This window comes from Lissotriton helveticus, chromosome 2_1, assembly GCF_964261635.1.
Source record: "Lissotriton helveticus chromosome 2_1, aLisHel1.1, whole genome shotgun sequence".
In the NCBI taxonomy this organism is placed as follows: Eukaryota; Metazoa; Chordata; class Amphibia; order Caudata; family Salamandridae; genus Lissotriton; species Lissotriton helveticus.
In genome coordinates, this window is record NC_136059.1 from 2082713176 (window position 1) to 2082738749 (window position 25574).

A 25574-nucleotide genomic window follows, 5' to 3' on the forward strand; every position below is an offset into this window, starting at 1 on the left:
TCATATATTTAGAGTGAGCTGTGGGTGATCGCCTGGCTCCAAAGATGGCCTTTTAAAGCTGAGACCTATTGGATTTGCTATTCCTTGCTTTTTCTTATGCACACATTACGGAGTCAGCAACACATTATCTGTTACCTTGCTCAGTCCTTCAAGACATCCATTAGTGATGCACAGCTCCATCTGACCCTTTTCTGGGCTATAATTGACAGTTGGAGGATTATGGACTCTTATTTGTAGGTCTTTTAACCAGGATACAAGATCTGGAACTCTGGAACAAAAATACACATATATGAATAATCCCACTATATTCTCTCAACTAAGAACAATTAAATGCTTGTTTCTACTCAGAATGACTACTGGCGGCGGGACATTGAAAACATATTTTATGCTAACCTCTGACAATGGCTGGTTAGCATCTAAAGATCAACCTTTTGTTTTACACTATCACATAAAATCAAGTTGTATCAAAATGCATTAATTGTAGGCTGTATGGCCTATTCACAATGGCATTTTGGAGTACGTTAAGTAATACTTCTGTAGTACTCTTTTCATACTCTTAAATGCCTCAGTATATTTGCCTCAAAATAACTAAAAGGGGAATAAAATGGGAAAACCCAGGCAATATTCATAAACAGTACAATTGCCCCTCTTTGCACTTTTTCTAATACGGAGTTGGATACTGTGGGGCTTAGTCACAGGGGCATGTAAGAATATGTAACATTGAACTCCTTTAATACTTCTTTCCATGAACTGCACCATTGCGATTTACAACTCCTGTAGCTCAAAATTTCTACCCAACGTTTGCTGGGCGCACCCAACGAGAGTGTGCATTGGTGCAGACAGGAAGTGCAGAGGAAGTCCCTTGTTACTTGCTAAAAGTACTTATTGTGCTACACCACTACCTAGAAATACTTGGTTAGAAAGCCTTTTTTTAGCTGTCCTTTGACATCGAAGAAAGACGTCTCTTGTCACTCTGACACAACTAGTTGAAAACGGACAACTCAGCATTAACAAATAAACAGAGGGAGTTCTTATAGCTCAGATACATGTGGAAAGGTAGAAACAAAAATGTTGATGAACATGAAACAACAAAACCCCTTTAGGTTAAAAAAACGTCAGTTTGTCCTGAAGAATAAGGCCAACTCTGTGAAATAATAAAGAACAGTTGAACTACCAAGTCTTACAATATTTGTGGAACCCGAACATCTCATAGGAGAACTGCTCCCTCAGGGAATACCACTCACAGCAGTTAAGGCTCCATTTGTAAGAAAACAAATGAAGTTGATTGTGGATGCAGTGCGGCTCGTAAAAATACAGCTAAACTGCAATTATAATTAGAAATGTCTCCACATCTTGGGGCACCTCACTCTCCCAATGAAAAAATTAGATGCCATATTTAGTTGTGAATCCTCTAGTGACTGTAGAATAAATTACACTGAAATATCTAACAGGAAGTATACTTATATATATATCTATAAACGTTATAATATAATATGGAGGATAATCACTTCCAGGGCATTAGGGGTCAACAATGTCAGACTACATCTGATTTAAATATCCTTGTGTTTCAGCATTTGGTTATCCATCTTTGTTCCGTCCCTAGCCCAAGGCACCTCATTCTCTTGTTTATTCTATTTGTTTCCTGGTAAATAATGTTTATGCAACATGTAAGGTGATGCTTCTGCTAAAGAAATGTTTGAATGCTGAGGCCCTCATTCACAGTTTTCCATTAATTGTGAGGGATGTATGACGGTACAACGCGTACCGTTTCAATGCGTGCCTTTACAACGTGTCTTTAACAACACAAGTCGTTACAACGACTTGCGTTGTTGGGCGCGGATAGTGAATAATATAATTTACTATTCTAACACCAGTCCCCATGGATAGTAGGGAAGGTGTTGGAATAGTAAATATACTATTCGTTATCCTTAAGCGCCCTCCAGCGCAAGTCGTGGTTATGACTTGCGTTGTAAAGGACGCGTCGCAAAAGCACTGCGGGGTAACATCAGCGTTGATAAGGATGTTCCCCATTGTGAGAGCTATACCGAGGCCTGTAATTAAGTATTCCAGTTGGCATCTCCCAGTGAGATATTTGGGATCACAAGCAGGGGTGTAGCTTGGCCAGTAAGATGGGGAGGTGTGGGGGGCTGAGCTTCAATTTTCCACAGAATCCCACTGGCACATGATGACAATACGGCAAGCAGGGATTGCCAAGAGTGGCTTAAAGGGCAGTGGAAGGGGAGACTAATGCTTATTGGTAGGGGTACTAAGTGAGAGAAAACACATTCTTTTGTGAAAAACCCAAAATATTTTAGGTCTATCAAAATAGAAAGAGGGAGAGAATGTGTGTGTGCATTTTTGTCTGTATATGTAAATATTCCTGGTGAAATCTGAAAGACACTTCAACATACCCTACTAAAAGCACTTGTACTCAAAAACTTATCACAAACATTGATTAGGAGGTGTAACACCCCAAACACCCTCCCATCCTGAAGCTACACCCTGATCACAAATTAAACTCCCCACAATGAGTACTAACTTGCTGGACACAAAATTACCAGGTATTTTGTATGCATGTTGTCCCCAATTCCATGGAGATTAAGTCAGATTTTTACCCTTTGCTCTAACCAGCTAGTGAATATTTGTGTCGGCCCTGTGTTGCTTTAGAGTTTTGGGTGAGGTTTGGGGTAAGGCGTTTTGTGGGTACTAAAGTTGTGGTTTCTCTGGGTGAGCACTGGCTGCTCCTTTTCTGGTGCTGAAGATGAGTGGAGGCTAAGCTGTGCATCAGGTCACAGCTTCTGCCCCTCTCCAATCCATGATTTGTGTTGGTGCAAATCCACACCCATTAAAAAGGCCCAAGTGTTTCTGGTCCCTGAAACCTTTGGGTCTGGGAATACCAGAACAATTAGAGTTTTTCCAAAGAGGTATCCCACCCCAGGCATAAAACACCAGGTCACTCGTAATGGAGGCTGTAAAACAATATTTTTTCCCCAAGTCTTTCTTTGAAACCCTTCAGGTTTTGCCAGTGTTTACAAATGAACGGAGTCTTCAATAGCTAGATCACAAAGCATTTATTAAAAATAGTACTGCTGGCAAAAAAGCTAAGCTAACATTTGAGAACCATTGGCAGACCAGATGACTAATTTGCACCCATTCAGCGTAGGTGAAAAATATTCATGGACAGAAGATATGTTTCCACTTTCAAATACTTTGACTGAAACTAGTTTGTTGATCATTGGTAGCTTGTCCAAACTTGCTAAAGAAGATGCAACCATGAGGATTCAACACAATATTAAATCCTTGCATTAAATTGGTGCCATAGAGGTGTATTTTTACTTGTAACAATTATGATTAAGTGCAGCCTCTTCACTTGGGAACCCAGCCAACGGTAGCCACAGCTGTGGAAATCCTTTCAGATTTCACCTGCCAAGAGACGAAGGGATTGTTTTAGAATTTGGCAGGTGGTTTACTCCATCACACACATGACGGATATCCTGTCTGCCTTTTTACAAATGCCATCAGATATAATTAACTGGCAATATGGTGGGGGAGACATTTGTTACATTTGTGACAGAGGAACCCATTCACCAAACTCTAAATCAGGCCTTAAGTAAGATGGTAAATTAGTAATTGGCTACTCATGGTTGGCAATGTCTGGGCCAAAGAACACGTTTGAGACATATTCTGAAAGTATACCTTTCTCCCAGAACAGTGGTCTTCAACAGTAACTTATTTTCCCAGATAATGAATGTTGTCTGTACCGTACCCTTGACTCAATGAATAATTGAGGGCTATCTTCATCAAATGCTCTTCGATTTCAATAATGCTTCCATCATGCATGGTGATACTGGCTTTCTTGAATGGGTATGTGCTGCTGTTTGGTACACCCCCACATAAATTAATTAACGATGGTGGTGATTTTGAGATAAGCAAACCTAATAAAAATAGAAAAAAATTGATTTACATATCTGTACACTTCGGGCCTGATTCACAAATTACACTTTTGATTACATTTACACGTTTTTTTGCAATAACAAACTGCACCTTTGTAGTAATGTACACTTTAGCAGTACCTTATAATTTTGTAGTAAGTCCAGCACTACACATTGCCAACCACTGGCACTGCACACCGCCCCATAGAAAACGAGCATTGAAAATGCAATAGGTCTCGCCTTTGATTAAGTTAAAGCCATTTGCTTTGCTAATGGTATTGTGCAGCAAAGCAAATTGGTTTAACTTAATGAAAGGCGAGACCTATTGCATTTTTAAAGCTTGTTTTTAAACCAACCTGGTTTCATTGTGCCTCTGTAGTAGGATGACCAGATCTCAAGAAGCAACAAAAACCGGGACATTTTGTAATATAAAAGTAGGACTACAATTTTACATCCCAGGAGCGGCGTAGAATGACAGCTCTCATCAACATAGAAACACTGAAGAGGCACTAAGGAAACAAATAAAATGTAATTTGTAAAACCAGCATCATACCTGTTAATTAAAATGCTTACGTATAAGAGCTGCTAACTAGCACAGTTTAGAACACCCAAAAAAAGTGCCTATTACTGTTTTCAGTCGATACCCTCTAAATACAGGGACATGAGCCAAATTTACCACAATCTGCCGGGACAGCGGGCGAAAACTGGGACTGTCCGGGCAAATCGAGGACGCCTGGGCACCCTACCCTGTAGCTTCGCCTTCAACAATAATCATGGGCTTAGGTTTCCCAGCACACAATGTGATTTTGGATAATGTGTCACTTTCAACCGTGCTACTCTGTCCCCATATATACGGTACAGCAATTCCGTTATGCAGTGCGCGCTTATAGTAAATTAATTGCATGCATCTCTCCCACTACCTCCTGAAGTCTCCTAGCCACGGTATCCTTCCACTCCTTTGCTGCTTGCCTCCCCAACGCCCCCGGTGCCAGCCCTCACCTTCCATCCCTCGCCATGTCTGCCACCACTCACCTTGCGGGCTCCTGGTAGTGCAGAGCTGCATTCCTCCGGGACGGGTACATCCTCCTCTTCCGCTTGTGGGGGCAAAATCACTGGGGTCGAAGAGGCCGGGGAGTCATCGTCCCCCCTCCCCCTTAAAAACGATCACCTTAAAAGATCCGTCATCCTGTCTGGGTTCCCATCAGAACCAGCGCCTTGGAACACTGCACCCCTCCTCTTGTGTCTGTCTGTCTGTCCCTGCCCTCCCTCTCCGGGCCTGGAGACCCCACCGCCCTGGTCCCTGGACCCCTTGCTGCTCAGTGTGTAGCCTCTCGGCCCCTCAGAGGCTGCGCTCACTCTGCTCCGGTGCCACCTCGACTGCTTCCGGGGGAAACAGAGGCCGCGCAGGAAGGTTCCCACCGGGGGGCGGAGTGGCAGGGGGAGCCGGAGGGGCTGGCTGTATGTGGCGAGGGGCAGGGGAAAGACGAGGGCTGTACGGGGGCCTGTGGGGGGCAAGGTTAGCATAGAAGCGATTCCACGCCGGGCGAGAGAGCGAGGCGGCCGCGGGGAGGAGGAGAGCCCGAGAGGAAGGCTCCTCGACAGAGAGGGGGGCGGGAGGATGCCGAGCAGAGAGGAAAACATAGAGGGCTCGGTCCTTGTAAAGCATTTTTAAAGGAGAAACAAGAGCATTTTATGTATTTATTTTATTTGTTTTTATATAGCGCGGACTTTACCCGAAGGTGTCAGAGCGCTTCACAATAGGAACAGTAGTGAAACATGAGGAACCAGGGGGTGTGTGGAGCTGAGGAGCGGTCTGGGGCGGCCTCAACATCTAAGCGAGTCCGCTGCTGCGCACGAGGCAACCAGGCCAGGTGGTGCGGCTTGGGCGGCGGCAGTGGAGAAATTGGCCTGAAACCCGGAGCGGTGGGCGCGACTGCACAGTACTTGGTGGTGAGAGTCTCTGGTGATCGGAAGCTGGAGGCGGACAACATTATCCTTGCTGAGGAAGGAGGCGGAAGGTGAGTGGTGGGACGAGCTGCTGGCAGCGGTGGGCCTGGCTCCTAGGCGGTGTGGGGCGCTCCGCTGCAGATATACTGATAACGTTCTCGGAGCCCGGAGGGGTCCTGGAGTGACTGCGCCCTCCCTCCCACCTCCCGAACTAGACATATAACGCCGGGCCGTGCACGCACACCAGACGTCCTGCCTGGTTGGGTCTAGGGTGCCGGTGGTTCCCGGAGACAATGGGGCTGGTAGCTGCCGCCTTTGTTCGCCTACTCCTCAGAGACTGACCTAATTCTCACTTGCGGCCCCCTACGGAGCATGCCGAGAGGCGCCCCACGCTGCTGGAGCACTCAACTGCGCATTAATTATAGTTGAGTGCTCCAGCAGCCTTGCGGCGCCTGACGTGCTGCGCGCAAAAGCTGTTACACTGTGAAGCGCGTTCACAGACCTGAATCGGCTCGTGCACAGACCTGAATCGGCTCGTGCACAGGTCTGTGTCCAGGTCTGTCTCCCTTGGGAGGAAATACGGCGACTATAAGTCTCGTTGGCGGCAGCGCTTCGCGCTGCAACGCCAACGAGACCTAAAAATGGAGGTAGGGACTTAAAATAAAACCCCATATGAAATAATTTTAAAATCATTTAAATTATTTAAAATAGTTACAAATATGAATAAATATAAATAAATGTTGAAAAACATAAAACTAGTACATATTTTTATGCAATTATACAATGATGAATAACCAATTTTCATTTAAAAATAATATAACTATTATTGCATTACTATTTTAATTCAAAATAGGTTAATAAATACTATTAGTTGAACATGATTTTTGTCCTCCCTTGCTGAACCCGTATTTGTTGTCTTTTAGGACTCTAAACACTTTACTCCAGCTAACCATTGGTAAAGTGATTGTGTTCTTCCTTCCAAACATGATATAATTGGTATACACCGAACTGGGAGAGAGAAGAGCTTCCCCTGGAGAATAATAACACCCACACTTACATTCACTCATGCAATACATTGTTGTATTTAATTAATGTACAGAGTACTAAAGCTCAATATATACCCCAAATCAAGATTTAGTATTTGGCATCATTTTATTTTTGTATAAAAAAAACCTCTGTACTCCAGAGTATTATTAAAACTATGAGCACATAAACATATATCAATGAAATTTATATAAAGTGTGCAAGAACTCTCCTAACACAATATATCATAAGGTTAAAACACGACAAGCAAAAACTTTTATACAATAAAACAACAAAAACAACCAATAAATTAAAAACACCTATACTCAGGGACCCTTTTAGCACAGTTACACATGGGCTGTTGCTTTGACAGATCCAAAATATAGCATCAAGTTTAAAAAGCGCTGGTAGGATAACGATTCTAGAATCCAACCACAAGGAACCCTGGGAAGGAATGTTTAGCAAGATCAACGTGGGACCTGTATCAGACTTCTGCTCTAGCGTACTAGCCCATCATTTTATTTTTCTTATTTTTCCTCTGCCAATGATTCATATCATTCTCTTGGCACTCTGAAGGATCTTCTTTATAATTGAGAGGGGTTGAATATAAAGGGTCACAACAGTCAACCAGGACCAGGATTTGGATAAATGAACTACAAACTAGAAATCAGACTCATGTAGATTACTAGCAATACAAATACTGTAAAGATAAAAAATTATCGAGGCAAGCCCAAATCTGCTGAAGAAACATAGGCGAGATAAAATCATACACACTAGGGTCTAGAGACCGCCCGCCATACGGGCGGGGGTTCCATGGGTGGCATTAGGATGCGGCTGCCACAGTGGCGGCCGCATCCTGCATTTATAACATTGTGGCGGGCGGTGCTCTCTGCACCGCCCGCCACAATGCTATAAATGCTTGTATGCATTTGCATACACAATGCGGCAGGCACCGTGTGGTGCCTACCGCATTTTATATGCAAATGCAGGGGGGTACCACAGGTACCCCCCGTGTGCACCCCCACCCCTCCTTCACTTTGGGGGCCCACGGGGGGCCCCCAAAGTGAAGACCGCATGCCTTCGCAGGCATCTGTTTCACCCCATCATAATATGGTGGCGGTGTATGATAGACACCGCCACCATATTATTCCTTTTCCGGGGGTCTTTCCGTCCACCGCGGTCCCCCCCGCCATACTAATGTGGCGGGGGGAATTCGGGAATGGTTGTCCGGCGGATTGCCTCCGCCAGGCCGGCGGTGGCTACCGCCAGCCTGGCGGAGGCAATCTGCCCAACATCGTAATGGGCCCCTTCAGTCAAAGCTTTACTAACATCAGTATTTGATGCTCCATGATCTCTCTAATATGAACTCCTCTAGTCATTAGTAACCCCAAATTAGGAATGCACATTCATTTGGAGCGAGGTAAATCATGATAGCTGAGTCAATATGGCAATTTAGTTTAGTTTATCAAATTTTAAGGTAAACAAGTGCATCAGTAAATCAGTTTATAGACAGTTCAGTAAAATTGTAAAAATGCAATTGAAATAAGATACCAAAGCTCAACAGTTCAGAAAGAGACATGAAACATACAAGTTCAAATAGTCTCCCAAGAAAAAAGAGACCACTCAGTGCACACAGTGTATGCATCAGATCGCAAAGGAGGTCAGGTGAGAAAGCAATGAGGCAATTCAAGATTGCCGAGGAAAGTTCTGCAAAGAATCCGTCACCAGTAAGAGCGCTAACTCCAGCCAGGTAACAAGAAGAAGCAGTCCCATGTCAGCTAAGTTGGGCAATATTATATTCTTGAAGTTCCGGGGGTAGCACCTCCTGGCATCACCTCATCTGGTCAGACCACTCAGTCCATTAGTCAGTTCACATAGGATGGGTGTCAGGCGACATAAAGAAGACACAAATTGTAGAAAAATAGGTGGGACAGTTAGGTAGGGTCAGATGAATAAAGAAACTGTTTTGCAAATTCCTAATTGTGAATCTATGTGATTCGCGATTAGGAAATCCAAAACGGAATGCGTGAAAGTGTGTGGAACACTTCTAGCAATTCCTAGGGGATCGTATATGACCAACCTCATGAATATTAATGAGATAGGTCACACTTTTTGACCATATAGGAATCATAAAAATCACAGGGAAGGTGGCCTAATGGGCTCAGCAGACCACTATGTCTGTGATTGCTTTTAAATAAAGCAATCTTTTTTGGGAAATGCAGCCTGTTCTGCTTAAAGGAAAACGGGATGTGTTTTAGAAACAAAAATGAAAAGTATTCTTTTAATTTTTTGAGATCAGGCAGTGGTCCAAGGAACCACTGTCTACTCCTAAAAAATGATTTTACACACATTCACAAAGGGGAAGGTGTCCCTTGGGGACCCATTTGAGAACCGGTTACCACCTACTTGAATTAGGTGGTGAAATGCAAATTTTTTGCAACCACATTCACAGTCACAAAACATTCATGCATGCCATTAGGATTCTCTATTTGGAAGGGATGCCCTAAACACGCCCCTTCAAAATAGGGAATCGCAAACCCATTTTGCAATTTGGTAACAGGTTGCTGAATCACAAAATTGTGTTTGCTGCATCAGAAAAGCATTTTTTATGATCTCAAATGGGAGGAATCTTTGATTTGGCCCACTTGCGAGGAGAGAAAGGCTTGATGCATCTGGCCCGTAGTTCTTAAGCAATCCATTATGTGAAATGTTAGAACAATGCTCCTTCAGGAAGAGCAAATAGGAAAGTTCAAGAAGCCAGTTTTTCCAGGCAGCTGTTCAGGTTTGTATCACAAAATGTAGAATAGTATCTTGAACAATCCATGAGAACTCAGAAAAGAAAAACACTGTTTCACATTATTGGTTGTACTGAGGAATTCACTCAAGAGCAGTAGTCTTTGCAAGTCAAGGGACGTAACATTTTCAGTCAAGCCCACAATAAATCAATTAAATAAAGCTAATGTAGCATGAAATATATAGAATTATTAAGCATACATCCATGGGAAATATAAAGACATTATGATTCTAATACAAGTCTGATGCACTTAAAATCATTTAGTATGGTTACAAATAATACTTGTCAGTATGATAGATTCCTGCTTTAAAAAATACTGGAGTGTAAATACGTTTAAAATCCTAATATATTAAATTCATTGTAGGTGCGTGACAGTAGTACATGTATGAAAGTTTCATGAAGGCGTCATTAATTAGCATTGTGTAGCATCTATTTTCTTTTGTTATTTTGATGTACACGGTTATACATAAAATGTACATTTAAATTGAATTTGTCATCATATTAAGGTTAAATCTTGATGCTTAACTAGCTCTTGGTATATGCACATACCAATGTTAATAAAGTATGAATGAAGATGAAACTATATAATATGAGAGTTCACCATTTTTTGTGCCATTTCATTCATTTATTTATTTAGTAAAATGTATTAAATTGGTTTAGGATTTTTCTTATGTGGTGTTTTCACTTTATTTCGGTTTGAGTGTGCAGAAATACTTTACACATTATCTCTAAGTTAAGCCTCACTGATTTTGTGCTACTAGAGGGGTCAGCACAAGTTTATTTAATGACTTTCGCTGTTCATTTTGACAAGGACCTTGGTATTGAGTAATAACGAAATTCCTTACACTATTGTTACATTATTGGTTTATATAAATAAATGTAATTGGCAATTAATAGCAGAGTGTAAAAGTAACCTGCCAATCAGATGGGAGGTCAGTAAAATGAGTTGCAGTGTCCAGGAAGGGAATCCTCAAGTCATGGCTACGTTGTGTTGGTTCTTTAAAATTGGATAATCTCAGAATATGGGGATTTTAGAGGCACCTGGTCATTGGCTCCTCACTCAGGTGGACCAACATTTATGAGAAAGGCAGGAGAAATACAGGGGCTTACTTCTAATCCCATTACACCGCTGGTGCATCTCTTTGTTGGATGCACCAGTATTTACAAGGCCATGTAAAGTCACCCTGCATGTAAATATGGCCCCCTTTCATGCATTACTCAGTGTGAAAGACATATTCCATAGGTGTTGCTGTGGGTGTTCCCACACAACATCCATAATATGGCCATGGATTAACCATGCTGTGGAAGGTGACTCAGCCACGGTGAAAGATAACACTCAAATTTTTCAATGTGCAACATGGTATATTTTGCATTTCTTCATGCCATTGACATCTATTTTTCCATTAGATTGTATGCAGAAAACAGAGTCGTGCAGTTGATTTAGTGCCAGGGCATGTGACCTAAACACAATGATTGCAGTGCCAAGCTTAGTAATAGAATGGATCACAATTGCGATTGTCCGTGTTATGGAATAGATAAATTCTGTTTCCATTATATCCATTGCAGAAGACACAATGTTGCCCAGTGAATACCTTCTGGATGAAAATGTGGTCATACCATTGTTGATCATTGCCAAAACCTTTACTAGATTAAAACTATCAATGTCAAGGCACTCTCTCAACAGCCTCCTGCTGGGAGATTTTCCATACCTCATTGTAAATAGCATACAAGAAGTGCTTTAGACGAGGCTTCTGGGGACCTAACAAAAATCCCTCAGATCCAAGACATCTGAGAAAAGGAACAAGTGGTGTTTACCTTGTGACAGTGTTGAGGTCTTTAGCATTGCTAGGCATAACATTCCAACACTGTAAGATGTCACCACCCTGAGAGTTCTGTTTGTGCATAGCGCTGGTCAGGCCTATGGACACTAAACCCTTCAGTGGTAGACCAGAATCTTGACTGACATCTATTTTTGTCGATAGGCCAAACCAACCATCCATTCCATTTGGGGTCTGATGAATTGTATGAACCATTGTGTGGCATGGCATCTAATGAATCCTCACCGTGTTGTGTGTAATTTTGCCAACCCTGAAACTGTGTAAGCGAGGAAATCTGAGGTGTAATCAAGTCTTTGATCTTGGTTAATCCAAGCCAGGAAGTCTGTTGCACTGTATCGTTCAGGAAAATGATCTGATGTGGTTTGAGGCATGCTCTAAAAAGGACTCACTTCCCTGAACTTGCCAATCTTCAGTTCCCCAGAGAGATTTTGTTTCTATAGTGTCCCTCCAAAAGTCGAAACCCCTTAAATACAGTTGGGAATTAAGGAAGCAGAGTATATCAGCTTAGTGCATATTTTTCTTTGCAGGTGTAGGTGCAAGCCTATAGTAATACGAAGTAGGGTCTGAAGTGTAAAGCCAGAAAAATAAGTAACCTTTTGTGCAAATGTTGTTGAACTGCCTTTTTGTGGTGTTGGGTAATGTTCCCATTATTGGAAAGAGAAAACATTGCGTGTGATACTTGCTTTGTCCAAGAAATGATGACAATATTTTTGGTAACAAAAACATGATGTCAAAATTAATTGTACCATCCTACAATTAACTATTTAAAAATGTAGCAGATTGTTCTAAATCAGATAGCATAGTAACTACAGTTTCAAAGTGCCAAACATCCGAGAAAGTACTAGAGGTGATTATATCACTAAGAGAAATTTTAAATAAGTGTAGTATTTTAAAAAGTACAGTAGGACCATATACAGCATAGGAAACTCTGTCTCATAATATTCCTCCAGGAACTGGATCTGCTGTAATGTTCATTAAGGATGGGTCCCTCCATCTATGGTGCATTCGGATTCAGGTCTAAGTTCATATGTTGTACTGCAGAGCGTTCTGGGAGGCAATGTTCATTCAGGAGCAAGAAAAAGGCAGGCACTATACCAATCAAAACGACTAGGAACAGTAGACAACTGCAATCCAGAACTGTATCCAGGGAGAAACAAAGTACGTTTTTTTCAGCCAAATTCAGTGTTTGTGGGAAGCAGGCGGTGGCAGTAACTTGGGTTCACTTGGATCCACGAGAAAGTATCAAAATCAATGTAGTAGCCAGACACAGTTTGATCTATCTTTGGTAGCTCAGCAGATTTTGTAGAACTGGCATATGTCTCCTGTCGAGACATATTCACATTGATGTTGGTATTAGGCCAAATTGAGATCTGTGTTTCATTTGTAGTTTGTTGCTGTTCAATTTTAACAGGTACAAGTTCCATTCCATTGTTGGTAACTCCTTCACTTCGTGATGTGGAGTCTTCAAAGGCTATTGATCTTTCTGTCTGACCTTCCTGTATAATAGCAAGAGGAGATCGGTGGCTACTCAGGAGTCCACGTGGCCTACTAGTGAGTATAGGGCACATAGTGTGGTTTGATCAAATCAATTGAGACAAATCTCTTTTCTTTCTTGCCGGCAAGGGGTGGAAGAAGTAATGTTCTTGTTCCTTCGACAGACAAATTATTTTTTGTGGTTTATGGTGGACATACTACGGTGGAACCTTTCATCTACTGACAGATGTCCCAGTTAAGGACATAATCCTTTGTCTGTTTAGAAAAACATGATTACCAAACCAATAACGCTGCTTCAGTATTGAAATTGCTGAAGTGATACCTGCGTGTGCTGAACCCAGACCCTCGTGTGCAGCTAGAATGTAACCGAATCTGCGATCCATGTTTGGTAGTGTTCACAGTTATCATTATCTGTCCGTCTCTCCTCGTGCTAGAAGGAGTCATTGCAGCAGCAGCAGCAGCACTTCACACTGTCATCTTGGCGCCTTCATCAGCCAGTGAGTTATCTACAACGTGCATGAGAACACGCTGATGACTCAATGTGTGAATTACATCAGCCCATGGCAAGCATTATTTCAACTCTCCCATCTGTTCCCAAAGCTACCTGTGCTTTATTGTGAAACCTTTGGAATCTCTAAACCCATTCTGTCCCCAATAGTGAAGATATTCATTGTATGACTGGACACAGTAAAAATAATCACACACAATGAGTGTGGGGAATGCCTGATCTATATTTGTTAGTGCCAGTATCAGTGCTTTTAGTTTTACCAGCTGTGCCATGCAATCTCCTAGATACCGCATCTGTGTATTAATAGGACGGAACTTGCTGTCCTGCATACATCACTTCACAATTGCACATGCAGGCTGGGCAGTTCCGTCAGTGTAAATGACATATTCATACTGATCTATGGACATTATTTCATTCGGGAAAAGATATTCCTGTTCGTAGTGCAGGAATACTTGCGTTTTTAATCTAGTCAAAATTGTAGTCTACATCTGTAGCAGTGAGAGAATTATCCCATTGTATCAATCGCAGATACAGTTCTTTTACGTTTAAAACTCTTGCTTTGGTAACAGCCTCTAAGGTTGGTAATGGAGTCACAACAATTATGCGTTTCCCCTTTGAGGTAGTGCTCTTTCTCTCACTACAGCAGTCTCTACTGCTGTCAGTATCTTTTCTCTGGATGCAAAATGCATTTCTGCGTTTGTGTACAAAGATGCTTTGTGTGCAATGGGTACATTTTCTCCTTCATTTATGGTGAGATAAGTATACCTTGATTGACCTGCGACTACACAGATCACCAAATTCGTAGTATTTACTTGTGTGTGTAAGTGTTTGGAAGCTATCATATCAGCTTGTAAGGAACTGAGAATTTCTGGCTGTTCCTGTGTCCAATGATGAGCTGAAAAATCAGGTATGATTAGGTTGTAGAAATATTTTACCTTTTCCGTGTAATGCAAAATGTATGTTCTTCCAAAATTTAGGAATCCTAAAATGGATTCTAAACCTTTCAGGGTTTTCAGAGGTTGGATCAGCACACATTTTTCTAAAGAAGTAACTGCTAGGCTTTTTTCTTCACTTGATAACTCATATCACAAAAATAGGAAATTGAGGCAGGTTTTTTAAAGTTAAATTTGTAGCCCGCAGTGGTGAATTCAAAAATGATGTGATACACGCTGTGCAAGTGATCCAATACCTCATCTGTCAGAAAAATATCATCTACATAGGACAATATCTCCTCATCACAATTTTGAAGTAACTCTGTTACTCTTTCTGAGAACAACCCGGGGCTATTCTCATATCCTTGGGGCAGGCTACAGAATTGCTGTTAAGAGTGAAGGACTGAAAATGCTGTCAAATATCTGCTTTCAGGGGCTATATTTTGGCATAAGAATCCATTTGACATATCTAATGTTGTTTTGTATTTCTTCCAACCATGCACTACTGCAAGGAACTTTTTGGCATCATCAATGAGCGCACATAACCCAACAGTGAGACATACGACATCCCATCCTTCTAAGATCTCTGCGACAGACTCAGCACCTTCTTCCATCTCAAAAATAAAGACCATCTACAACAACTTCAACCACAACAACTTTCTTGGGGAATCCACCCCCACCGTTTCTTGCACCACAGAGCCAACACTGGACAGATGGACCGCCCTCAGCATCGAAGACACCCTCAACACTAATATGACCACCAACTCTGGGGCCCCCACAGACCCCTACCCCCACCACATTTAACACAAACCCACACCCATTGTCCCAAGCTGCAACAAATCACCAACTGCTCTTTCAAAACCACCTCCCTCCCTGATGACTAGAAACACACAGAGATTAACCCTCTTCTGTAAAAATCCTTGGCGGACCCCACCGACCTCAAGAACATCCGACCGATCTCCTCACTCCCATACCTGGTGAAGGTTCTGGAAAAGGCCGTGAACAGTCAACTTGCTTCCTTCATTGAGGAAACAACATCCTCGATTCCTCCCAATCAGGCTTCAGGAAAAACCACAGCACCAAAACCGCCCTACTCGTTGGACAGATGACATCCGCTCCCTACTTGACAGTGTAGAGGCGGTGGCCTTCATCCTCCTGGACCTCTCCACCACCGTTGAAACAGTCTCACATCGCACCATATTCCGCAGACTCCATGATGCAGGAAGGCCCTGGACTGGATCCGCTCATTCCTCTCCAGCAGAACGCAGCAGGTCAGACTCCCCCTTTCCTCTTCGAACCCACACCAACCACCGCCAGAGTCACCCAAGGATCCTCCATCAGCCCCACCTTGTTCAACGTCTACATTGCCCTGCTTGCATCCATCGTCAGATCACACAGGCTCAACATTGTATCATACACCAACTACACCAAACTCATCCCCTCCCTCTCGAATGAACCCAGCATCTCCAAACACAACTTTCAAGAAGGAATGGAAGCAGTCGCCAGATGGATGAAGAACAGCAGCCTGCAACTCAAAACGGATTAAACAGAAGTACTCATCATGGGCCTACACCCAGATGCCTGGAACAACTGGTGGCCCCAGCCCTCAGGGACCCTCCCTCCCCCGCGGACCACGCACGCAACCTCAGAATCCTGGATTCCAAACTCAAAATGGACCACCAGATCAACACTGTCACTTCCTCCTGCAACCACACCCTCCGCCTAAACCGAAAGACTTTCAATTGGATCCCCCTCAAACACAGGAAAAACCGTCACCCATGCCCTCATCAGCAGCAGACTGGACTATGGCAACGCACTCTACGCCGGGATCTACAAGACCCCCACTCTCAAAACCAGAGCATCTAGAAAGCCGCCGCCAGACTAGTCCTAAACCTACCGCGCCACTGCCACATCAGCAAGCACCTATAGACACTTCACTGGCTCCCTGTCCCCCGGCTCTGGAGTTATCAAAGTCCTTCTGTTACGTACCTCAATATAGGCCTAAATAGCTACATGACCTTTCACCTACATTTGTCCTATCTTGCTCTGCATAATGGTTCTAGCACTGACCTTTTACCCAGTTATGTGCTGATCCCTTTGCAATGGGAGCCTGTGTTGTCGGTCAGAACACAGGCTACCATCGAAGCCAATGGGAGTCCTTCCAAGTGGTGTTCAGAAACATAATAATCGGTCGGTCGGAACAGCCAACCGCGAGTCAGTCAGAACCGAATTTGACAAGGACTCGGGCAGTCTGGTTTCCGACCAACATCGTAATGAGGCCCTTAATCTCTGTCCCGATGTGTATGCTGCTTTAATTGCCATTATGGCGTCAATGGTTGAGATGAGCATTGGGCAGGTCCAACTGTTTTTTTTTCATCCAAATAGTAAGAACACCGATTCTAGAAAATTGGAATTCTGATATAATTCCCTCAGTTTCCCTATGGATTCTGAGGATGCAGATAGTTCACACTTGCGAAGTCAAGTATGTAACAAGAGTGGGTTTCACTGTCAAAGCAAAAGAATATAGAAGGACTGGGATTCAAATTAGCAAACTTAGGGCGGGAAAGCTACCTTTCTCTCCTTTTTTTGATGGAAAAGAAGGAGGGATTTTTCGGGTAGATCAGGGTTAAGATTGTGTAAATTGGAAACGTATGTGCTGGAATGATTGATATTTGGGGTGTTAATCATGCAATCTACTTACTTTGATTCTGTATTTTAGAAAAGTAGATTGATGCTAAGTAATTTGACAATAATAATCTGCGGTTTAACTTATTTGATGCACACTTCTTTGAAAAATTCTATGCTTTTTTTGTAATAATTATACTGATGCTGCTTTTCTTTCAAAAAATTTGAGTAGATAGAATAAGAAAAGGTTGGAGAAGAAAACTAAATGGGGTTGCAATGGATATAATGAACCTACAATTAAATATGTTCATTTTGTATTGGAACAACTAATTGTGCTTGTTCTTTTGCTGATACATCTCTGAAAAAATAAAAATGAAATACATAAACAAACACAAAATAAGTTAGGATTTTAAATTAGGATTCCAGAGACACCAAACAGGAACTGGTTATCTCTTCCCATTTGTAAACTACACTTATAAAATGTAATAAGGCAACTCCAATGTTACCTATGGGAGAAAAAGGCCTGCTGTAGGATTGATAGAGTTTTGTCACCTCCAGGGCATGTAAAACTTTAAAATAGATGTCCTGCTTTTCACATACATTATACCTTGCCCTCTGGGCTGCCCCGGGCCTACTCTAGGGGTGACTTAAATGTATTAAAAAGGAAGGTTTGGGATTGGCAAAAGGGTAAATTTGCCAGGTTGATAGGGCAGTTTAAAACTGCACACAAAGACTCTGCAATGGCAGGTCTGAAACATGTTCAAAGGACAACTTAAGTGGGTGGCACAATAGGTGCTGAAGGCTCACTAGTAGCATTTAATTTAAAGCCCCTGGGTACATGTTGTACTACTTTAGTAGGGATTTAAAGGGAGGGAGGTGTGTGGCGCAGTGACCAGAGCGGCTGAATCCCGAGCGCTGGGATCACGGTTCGATCCCTGGTAGCAGCTCAGCATCATGTGACTGGGTAAAAACTCACTTAATCTCCCTAATGGGCCCCAAGCGCCTAGATACCTATAGGGGTAATATGTTTTCACTTTACAAATGTGGAATTTTAATTTAATTTAAAAGTAAATAAATATGTCAATTGGGGATAAGCCAATATTACCATGTTTAGAGAAGAGAGAGTAGTAGCATGTTCGCACTGTGCAAGATGTCGTTTTAAATGATTGCACAGTGCGGACAAGCGTCCGGCACTGTGCAATCATCGAAAACAGCATCTTGCACAGTGCAAGCTGTTCTTTTCTGCCGCTCGAGTAGATTTTTACTCGAGCTGCAGCTTTCTCAACGCGGACTGGTAGTTTCTCATCGCGAGCGGTCACGAGCATGCGTGACCACTCGCAATGAGAAACCTGACCTCCCTGCGTTGAGAATCTCTCCGGGGGTTTATTTTCCATGCTCGCGATCAGCAACTTGATGTTGCTGATCGCGAACAAGGAAAAAGTCTCGCGAGGATGTCATTTTGCTTGCTTGCGGTTACCAACTTGACATTGAGGACCGCGAGCAAGCAAAAAATGATTGCTGCACTACGCTACCCTATGCATGTTTGCACTGTGCTACGTGCAGTTTGCGTAGTGCGAAGTTGCGCAAACTTCGCAAACTATGAAGTGTAGCATAGTGCTTTGCCCAGGGTTAAGTTTAACACTGGTTATAAGTGGTAAACTGTGCAGAGTCCTAATGTCAGCAAAAACAAGATAAAATGGAGGTGGAAGTTGAGGCGAAGAACACCCAGACCACCCTAACACTGACAGATCTAACATGTGGCTACCATTGTATAATGATTAACGTGAACTGTTTTCCCCTCATATGAAAGATTCCAGGTCCGAATTATGGCAGCAATTATGTATTTACTGCTTCACTTCGTAAAGACATCATTTGTCACCTTGATATTTTCATAAATGTATATATTTCCAGTGCCTATTTGTTCACATACTGTACAATTCTATCAGCTGTACTGTTCTTTTAGCAGTGAGAGTTCAAGCATCATAAATATATCTTTGGTGCACTACATTTTGTTTGATGTTGTTGATGTGCAAAAGGCAAACGTAGGGTGATTTCTTTTTAAATACAGTATGCAGATTAACATAGGAAACTATATTCATCAGTGATCTAAGTGTAGTTTTATATTATTAACATTACTTCTTGGTACTTGATCTGTAGTTCAAGGAAGGGTTCTGTCCTGTCATAATTAATGGAATATGATTTATTTTGAACTTTCATAGGGTATTTTCAGCGTTCTTCCAAAAAAAAGAAATCATTGATGTGTCAAGCATACATAGAGATGGAATCATTGAATGGTTTGTCTCTTAAACCCACTTTTCTCTTAGTGGGCTACGAAAAGGATGACCATTTCTGGTGCAAAAGAACATTCAATGGCAGTACCTTTAATTTGCTTGAAGATATCTTAGGACTTGAAAAATATTTATTAAGCAGATCCTAGCTAACGTATCAATTCTGTTGGAACTTTGTGTCTTCTTTCTCTTTGTTGCAGAAAAAATTTCATTGCACCCATGGTGTAATTTTGTGAAATATTAGTATATAATGCTTGTACATTTAATGTTACTAGAATATTAGAATGTTTTTCTCGGAATTAGCCCTCTTTTTTTCTTAATAATGTCCATGCTGTCTTAGGATGTAACACAAAGGTAGAATTTGAGGAGAGAAATCCAAGAAATTAGCTATAGGTTGCAGTATGGAATTGGATCTAGTTACTATGGGTCTCCCTGGTGATCACTGTGAATTTTGTGGATATGTGGCAATGTATAAAGTACCAGATTTGGTGATGGTCTGTCTGTACGCCAATGCATCCACTAAGCAACACAGATGACTCTTGGTATGATCATTTCAGTCTCTGTATGAGCTGGCATGTTCTATCAGCAATCTGTGCTGACGGTCTGGATTGAGCTAAGGCACAGTGTACTGAAGCACAGAGATGCTGCGCCTCTGTACTTGACTGTAGTTAAACCACTTTGTGCTCGGATCCCAGCAAGCAAAGCCTTCCTAGCTGAGCACAAGCTGAAAAACTAGAAGAGGTGATAAGACTGGGGTTAGAAGCTCTGATCAAACATTGATCAGGAACATCACACGGGGGAAGCTGATATCTGCTTTCCCCAATTTGAGGTAGTGCTGGTTGAATTAACAGTATCCATTACTGTTTATGAAAGATCTGCAAGGCTATCAGGATGCCGTCTGCTCTTTCTAGGTCCAAAAAAGTTAATAAATGCAAGCCTGAGGGGTAGGTGCTAATTACTTGCACTTATTTGTCCACAACTCTACATTCGTGCCACCCTAATGGCTAAAGAGATATCTCACCTTTTTCACAGGAACCTAAAGCCCTTCTCAAGATCCTGATTCCAAAACCGGTATGTTTCAATCATGTTATTAAATCTAACACTAAAAACTGTATGAATGTATTTATGAAATAATTGATGTACGCACAAATCTCTTTTCTGCAGAAAGAAGACAGCTGTTTTGGGGATCACATCCTGTTCTGATGAAGACCACGTAAATCAGCCAGTTTTTACAAGTTCAAAATGTGTCAACAACCTATCGGAAAGTAATGCCAACCACAGGGCCCTATGTCCTTTGCCGTCATAAAGAATAAGGGATTAAAGTATACTAAAAAAGAGTAATTAAGGGCCAATTTAGTACCCTGGGTATTTTCAATTTGTTGGTGTCTGATGCAAATTTGAGGTCCTGATTTGGAGTTTGGTGAAGAGGATACTCCTTCAAAACTGTGACAGAGCACCCTCTCTGTCAAACTGAAGTTCCTCCCGCCTCCTTTAGAGCATGTCAGTAACAGAGACAACCCCATCTCCACCACTGACATGATCCTAAGGCCGCCTGATGGAGTAAGGGCCATCAGAGTTTTTGCCATTTGTCTGCTCACCCTATTTAAAGTAGGCAGAACAATAGTCAGTATTTATTTTCACACACCACCATCTAAAACGTGATAGTAAGAGACAGTACAAACATTTTAATAACCCCAATGCTATGGGACAAAACTCCCATAGTGAGGGGGACGTTTTTTTTTTTTAAAGAAAATTCCGCTATGGGATTGTTTTTGAAAATAAAAAAAACGTATTGAAAGTGTGCTGTACAACACCGTCATATTGACAAGTCGCAAATCACACTTTCAATGCATTCACAGGAAGCACCGTCAATGCAGTAGGAAAAATGTGTTTTCCTATTGAACACCATAATGAACTCCTACTTCCTAGTATTTTCACCTCCATGATTGGTAATTCTGGCAGATAGTCCACCTTCAGTTTGAGTGGGTCTCTCGGGAATCCTAGTGGTGTAGGACGTGTAGGTATTGACTTCTCACTTGCCATCCTCAGAAATAATTGCATGGGGTCCTTGCAGCTTCTCATCGATTTTGTCAAAATGCAAATTGCATTTTCTGACTCCCTCCTATGAGTCCCAGTGGTTAAGCTAAGATGACATGCATCTTAGATTACCTGACAAAGGAGGCATTAGTTTGTGCAACCTTGTTCACAAAAGAGATGATTATGTACAAGAGCAATTTGAAGAGTTAATAATATAGTTCATACTCATTTTTGATAAAAAAAGAGACTACTCAGCTGGCTCACATTGACTTACTACCTTTACACTGAGGTTCCAATGACATGATCCACTATGTAAGCCATTTTTATTAATTAAGAGCAGAAGCTAAGTGGACTGATGAAGTTGGTTTTACAACCTTTTACCACAGTTTAAAGGATAAGCTAATGACTCTATTTCTCTTGTTGTGAACATACCTGCTACCATGGAGGCCTAGATTGAATTAACTAAGTGAAAAAACCACAGAGGGCAAGGCCCGCCACAAAGAGACAATTCACATTTGCAATTTACGCTACCTTCTATCAAGAGGAGACAAAGAATGATGTAGAAAATCAGCTTTCAGTCTGTATTGTGGAAAACCAGGGCATTTTGTACAAAAATATCATGTTTTGAGAGGAAAAGTAAGATGCTCGTCCTTGTCCAGGAAATCCAGGATACGCATGAATACCTCTCAAGTATGTGCACACATGAAGACTTTTTACTATTTGCCCTGGGAGATAACCACATTAGTGGGTCCTTGTATGCGCCTAGTCTCGATTGACTGCAGAACATCCGAATCATTCATGGATTACTCTTTTCCAAAGACTGCTAAAATTCCAACTCAAGAAAAGAAACTCCTTAAATTCCTGCCAATATCTTTCAATATGCTTGGCCTGTTCTATTGGCAATATCTTTTAGACACATAGATGAAATTATGATATATTCCACTGCTACTGGCCGCTTCATGGCACCAGACACAGAATTCTGTCTCTGATTAGGGTCAACAAATTACTTTTTTTTCTTAATTATTTTGTGTTCAAAAGCGCTTTCCTCTTTTTGCGATTTCCCCAAATATACTCTCTGAGGTTTCTGCAATTACAACATGAGGCTGGTGGTGTCTACGATATTTACCCTAGCATGCATTTGCAGATCTCTTCAGAAACACAGGGATAGAAATATTTCCTTCTTTTTGAATATGGGGTGGCAAATCAATCTCATTCTGCAAGTTAATATTCCTCACGGCCAAATCCATTTATCTGTAGAACTGGAAGAACGTTGCTTATGTAATATAGAATATAGAATGTTGGGGAAATGGATCCTCAGGGGGATTGAAGCAGCGATGGATTAGAAAGCTATAAACTGGAGATAACCTAATAGACAGAATAAACTTGGAAATGTATCTACTATATTTTTGGTGAATCTTTACATAACTGGCAATGAGTTGAAGCCTGTGCACGGGACAGACATTGAAGTAACTCCACCCGCGAATCATAAACAAGTGACTACTCCACATTCACATGAGTAACCAACTTTTTATCTAAGTGCTTTAGATGGATGCAAATGTAAACAAAGACCAGCCCTGCTAAAAGAAGACAGTTTTGCTAACAACCATGTTATCAGTCTTATTTAACTGAAATTAATTTGAAGTACTTTGGTCAAGAATTCTGTGCATGGATGACAGTTATCAAATCAAATTGACAGTTAAAGGAATTGTGTCTCACTATGCTCTCCTCAGCCGATCTGTGTAGAAGACTGTGAGTTAATTGTATGCTCAGCAGTGAAATTAATCCAGATTTACAATTTGCTACTTTGGGAGTGGATGGATGTATTGTCAAAACCCATTTTAAAGTTGGCCAGCAGAGGGTAGTACAAGCTTAGTTATGGTTGTCAATGCGGGGCATATTCTCAAGAACATGTGATAACCATCGCAAAAGTAACTTAACAGAACCTTCAACATTGTAGTCTATCGCAGGAAAATTATGCTGTGTTATCCAAGTATTCACAACACAGCGCTACCATGTGATAGTCTCCAGAAAATACTTCAAATGACAACTGGTAAAATCAATACCACGCTGCAAAAATGCAAAACAAGAACGCAAATAAACTTGCAATGAGGCCAATTGCAATACAAAAACCAGGGAAAACCAGCGACAGGCCTGCAAATCCCACACGTATGGCGGGAAAATGCACCATAAAAGCAGAGTAAATAAATAGTGAGATGACAAAGTACGAGCACCACCCCACAGCTGTGATGCAGAACAAATGACCATTGTCCAAATCAGATAGGCATTTCCCCACAAACAGCCACAATGTACATTGACATGCATTCAGTATGTAAACTGCGCCAATGCGGAAACATACATGGAACACACTGTGAAACTGCATCCCCTCTGCACATTGCAGAGGGACAAACAACACCCCCTGCACACCGACGTGACATGTCCATGAACAAACAATCATGAAAGCAGTAACTCCCTCTTACGTACATGTCGCCCACGCCCATGTCATGAGACTTGAGTCACAGGGTGCATCCCTGCATCATGGTGGGACATATCAGAGCCCAAAAGAAGCCCTGTTGTCACTTGTATGCCACAAATGACAGCCAAAATGGAATAAATTGGGACACATGTGAAACGCAGAATAGTTGGATACCGTAGCAACTGTGACACACACAGAACTGGCAGTTCGAATACGTAACACCCTAAACAGCCTCACTGCACAGAGGTGACACACCCACCATCCATCAACAAATTCCCAAATTGACAGCACAACATGTCGCACCAACACTTGTCTGAGTGAAGTGCCTGTACAGATGAGTGACATGCACGCAGGGAATGTGTATTGGAATGCATTTATTTGCACATGCTGTGCCTGTGGACAGTCATCGTACTGTCCAATTACTGCTAAGGACCCTCACAATGCGACGTCAACCAGAGAAGAAATTGTCAATGATGTAGTCCCTATGGGCTCTTCCTGCTGCAGTTGCAGTGGGGTGTGATCCTCCTGCCCCATTTTCATCATCATAATCGTCCGGTGCATCTGGCACTCGTATCCATGGGGCTTTTCTGCGTACACATATGTTGTGCAACACACAACATGCAACGATCATCTTGCACACAAGATCTGGGCTACCACCTGAAACGTGACTTCAACACGCCAAATGTGCGCTCCACGATGCCCCTTGTGCATTTGTGGGACCAATTGTACTGTCTCTGGGCCTGCGTGTTCGGGCCAGGAGGGGTATCATCATCCAAGTGCAGAGTGCATATCCTTGGTCACCTGTGACAGTGCAGAGAGACTACGTACTGCATGATGTTTTGGCATGCTCACTGGTTCATTGGTGTGTGATATGTGTGACTTAGCTATTCCTGAATTACATGTACTGCGTGTTGCAAATGAGCAGCATCAATGTGTATTACATGGCCTCAATGCTGCACCCCGCTCCCCTGAGCCTATTCACTGGTGTGCGCAGAGCGGTTGCTACACATGCACCCCAACGGCACACCATTGTCATGCCTCTCTGTGCATATCCACAAGCCTGACTATGACACAGTGATGACGCTGCGCAGAATGTGGCCAGCCATGGTTGTGAAGGGCAATTGCAAGGACAGGGCTGACACAGATGTAGAGCACCTGCCTGGCTGAATGCAACATGCTCTTGAGAGTACATCTTCGGCTCATGCTGCACTAATAGTGACACACACAACAGTTGGCATGTGTGATCCCTGATCCCGAGCGTGCATGCCCTCCCCCATGTACCCCTTCGGCCAAGCACGCACACCGGGGTCATGCCACATAGCAACATTGTCTATTGTGTGATGGTTTGCGCAGGCACAACAACAAAGACACATGCATCAGCCACATCCTTGGCAAGGACTACACTGAACCACACCCAGATCCACGTGTGGAGGAGCCACACCCCCACACTGTACTGTTGTATGCCTGTCTACCCAACTTACGCTCACATGGAGGTACAACATGGTTACATGTCCCAGGTCATCACCACTGCCTGCAGTGTCCTGGTTGCGCACGCTATAGACAGCAAAATGTAATGTCCCTTGTGCATACATAATGACCACACAGACAAGTGAGTGAGTTTGTGGGACTGGCTACAGGCACGTGCGTCCGGCCCTTTTTGTTGCCAGGGTCACATCTCTAGTG

General features: G+C 42.4%; 1 protein-coding gene across 7 annotated transcripts in view; it reads right to left on the reverse strand.

Annotated features, from left to right (window-relative positions):
• LOC144820011 (kynurenine/alpha-aminoadipate aminotransferase, mitochondrial-like) overlaps nucleotides 1-25574 on the reverse strand; it is a 785209-nt gene that overhangs the window by 539473 nt on the left and 220162 nt on the right. For all 7 annotated transcript variants that reach the window (XR_013607670.1, XM_078677676.1, XM_078677674.1 and 4 more), the window contains exons 3-4: nucleotides 3767-3935; nucleotides 136-268 (exon numbers count right to left, since the gene is read on the reverse strand). Coding sequence is in view for 6 of the 7 variants with exons in the window: in XM_078677676.1 (XP_078533802.1) it covers nucleotides 136-268; nucleotides 3767-3935 (302 nt within the window). In the remaining variant the exon portion in view is untranslated. The remainder of the gene's footprint in view (nucleotides 1-135; nucleotides 269-3766; nucleotides 3936-25574) is intronic.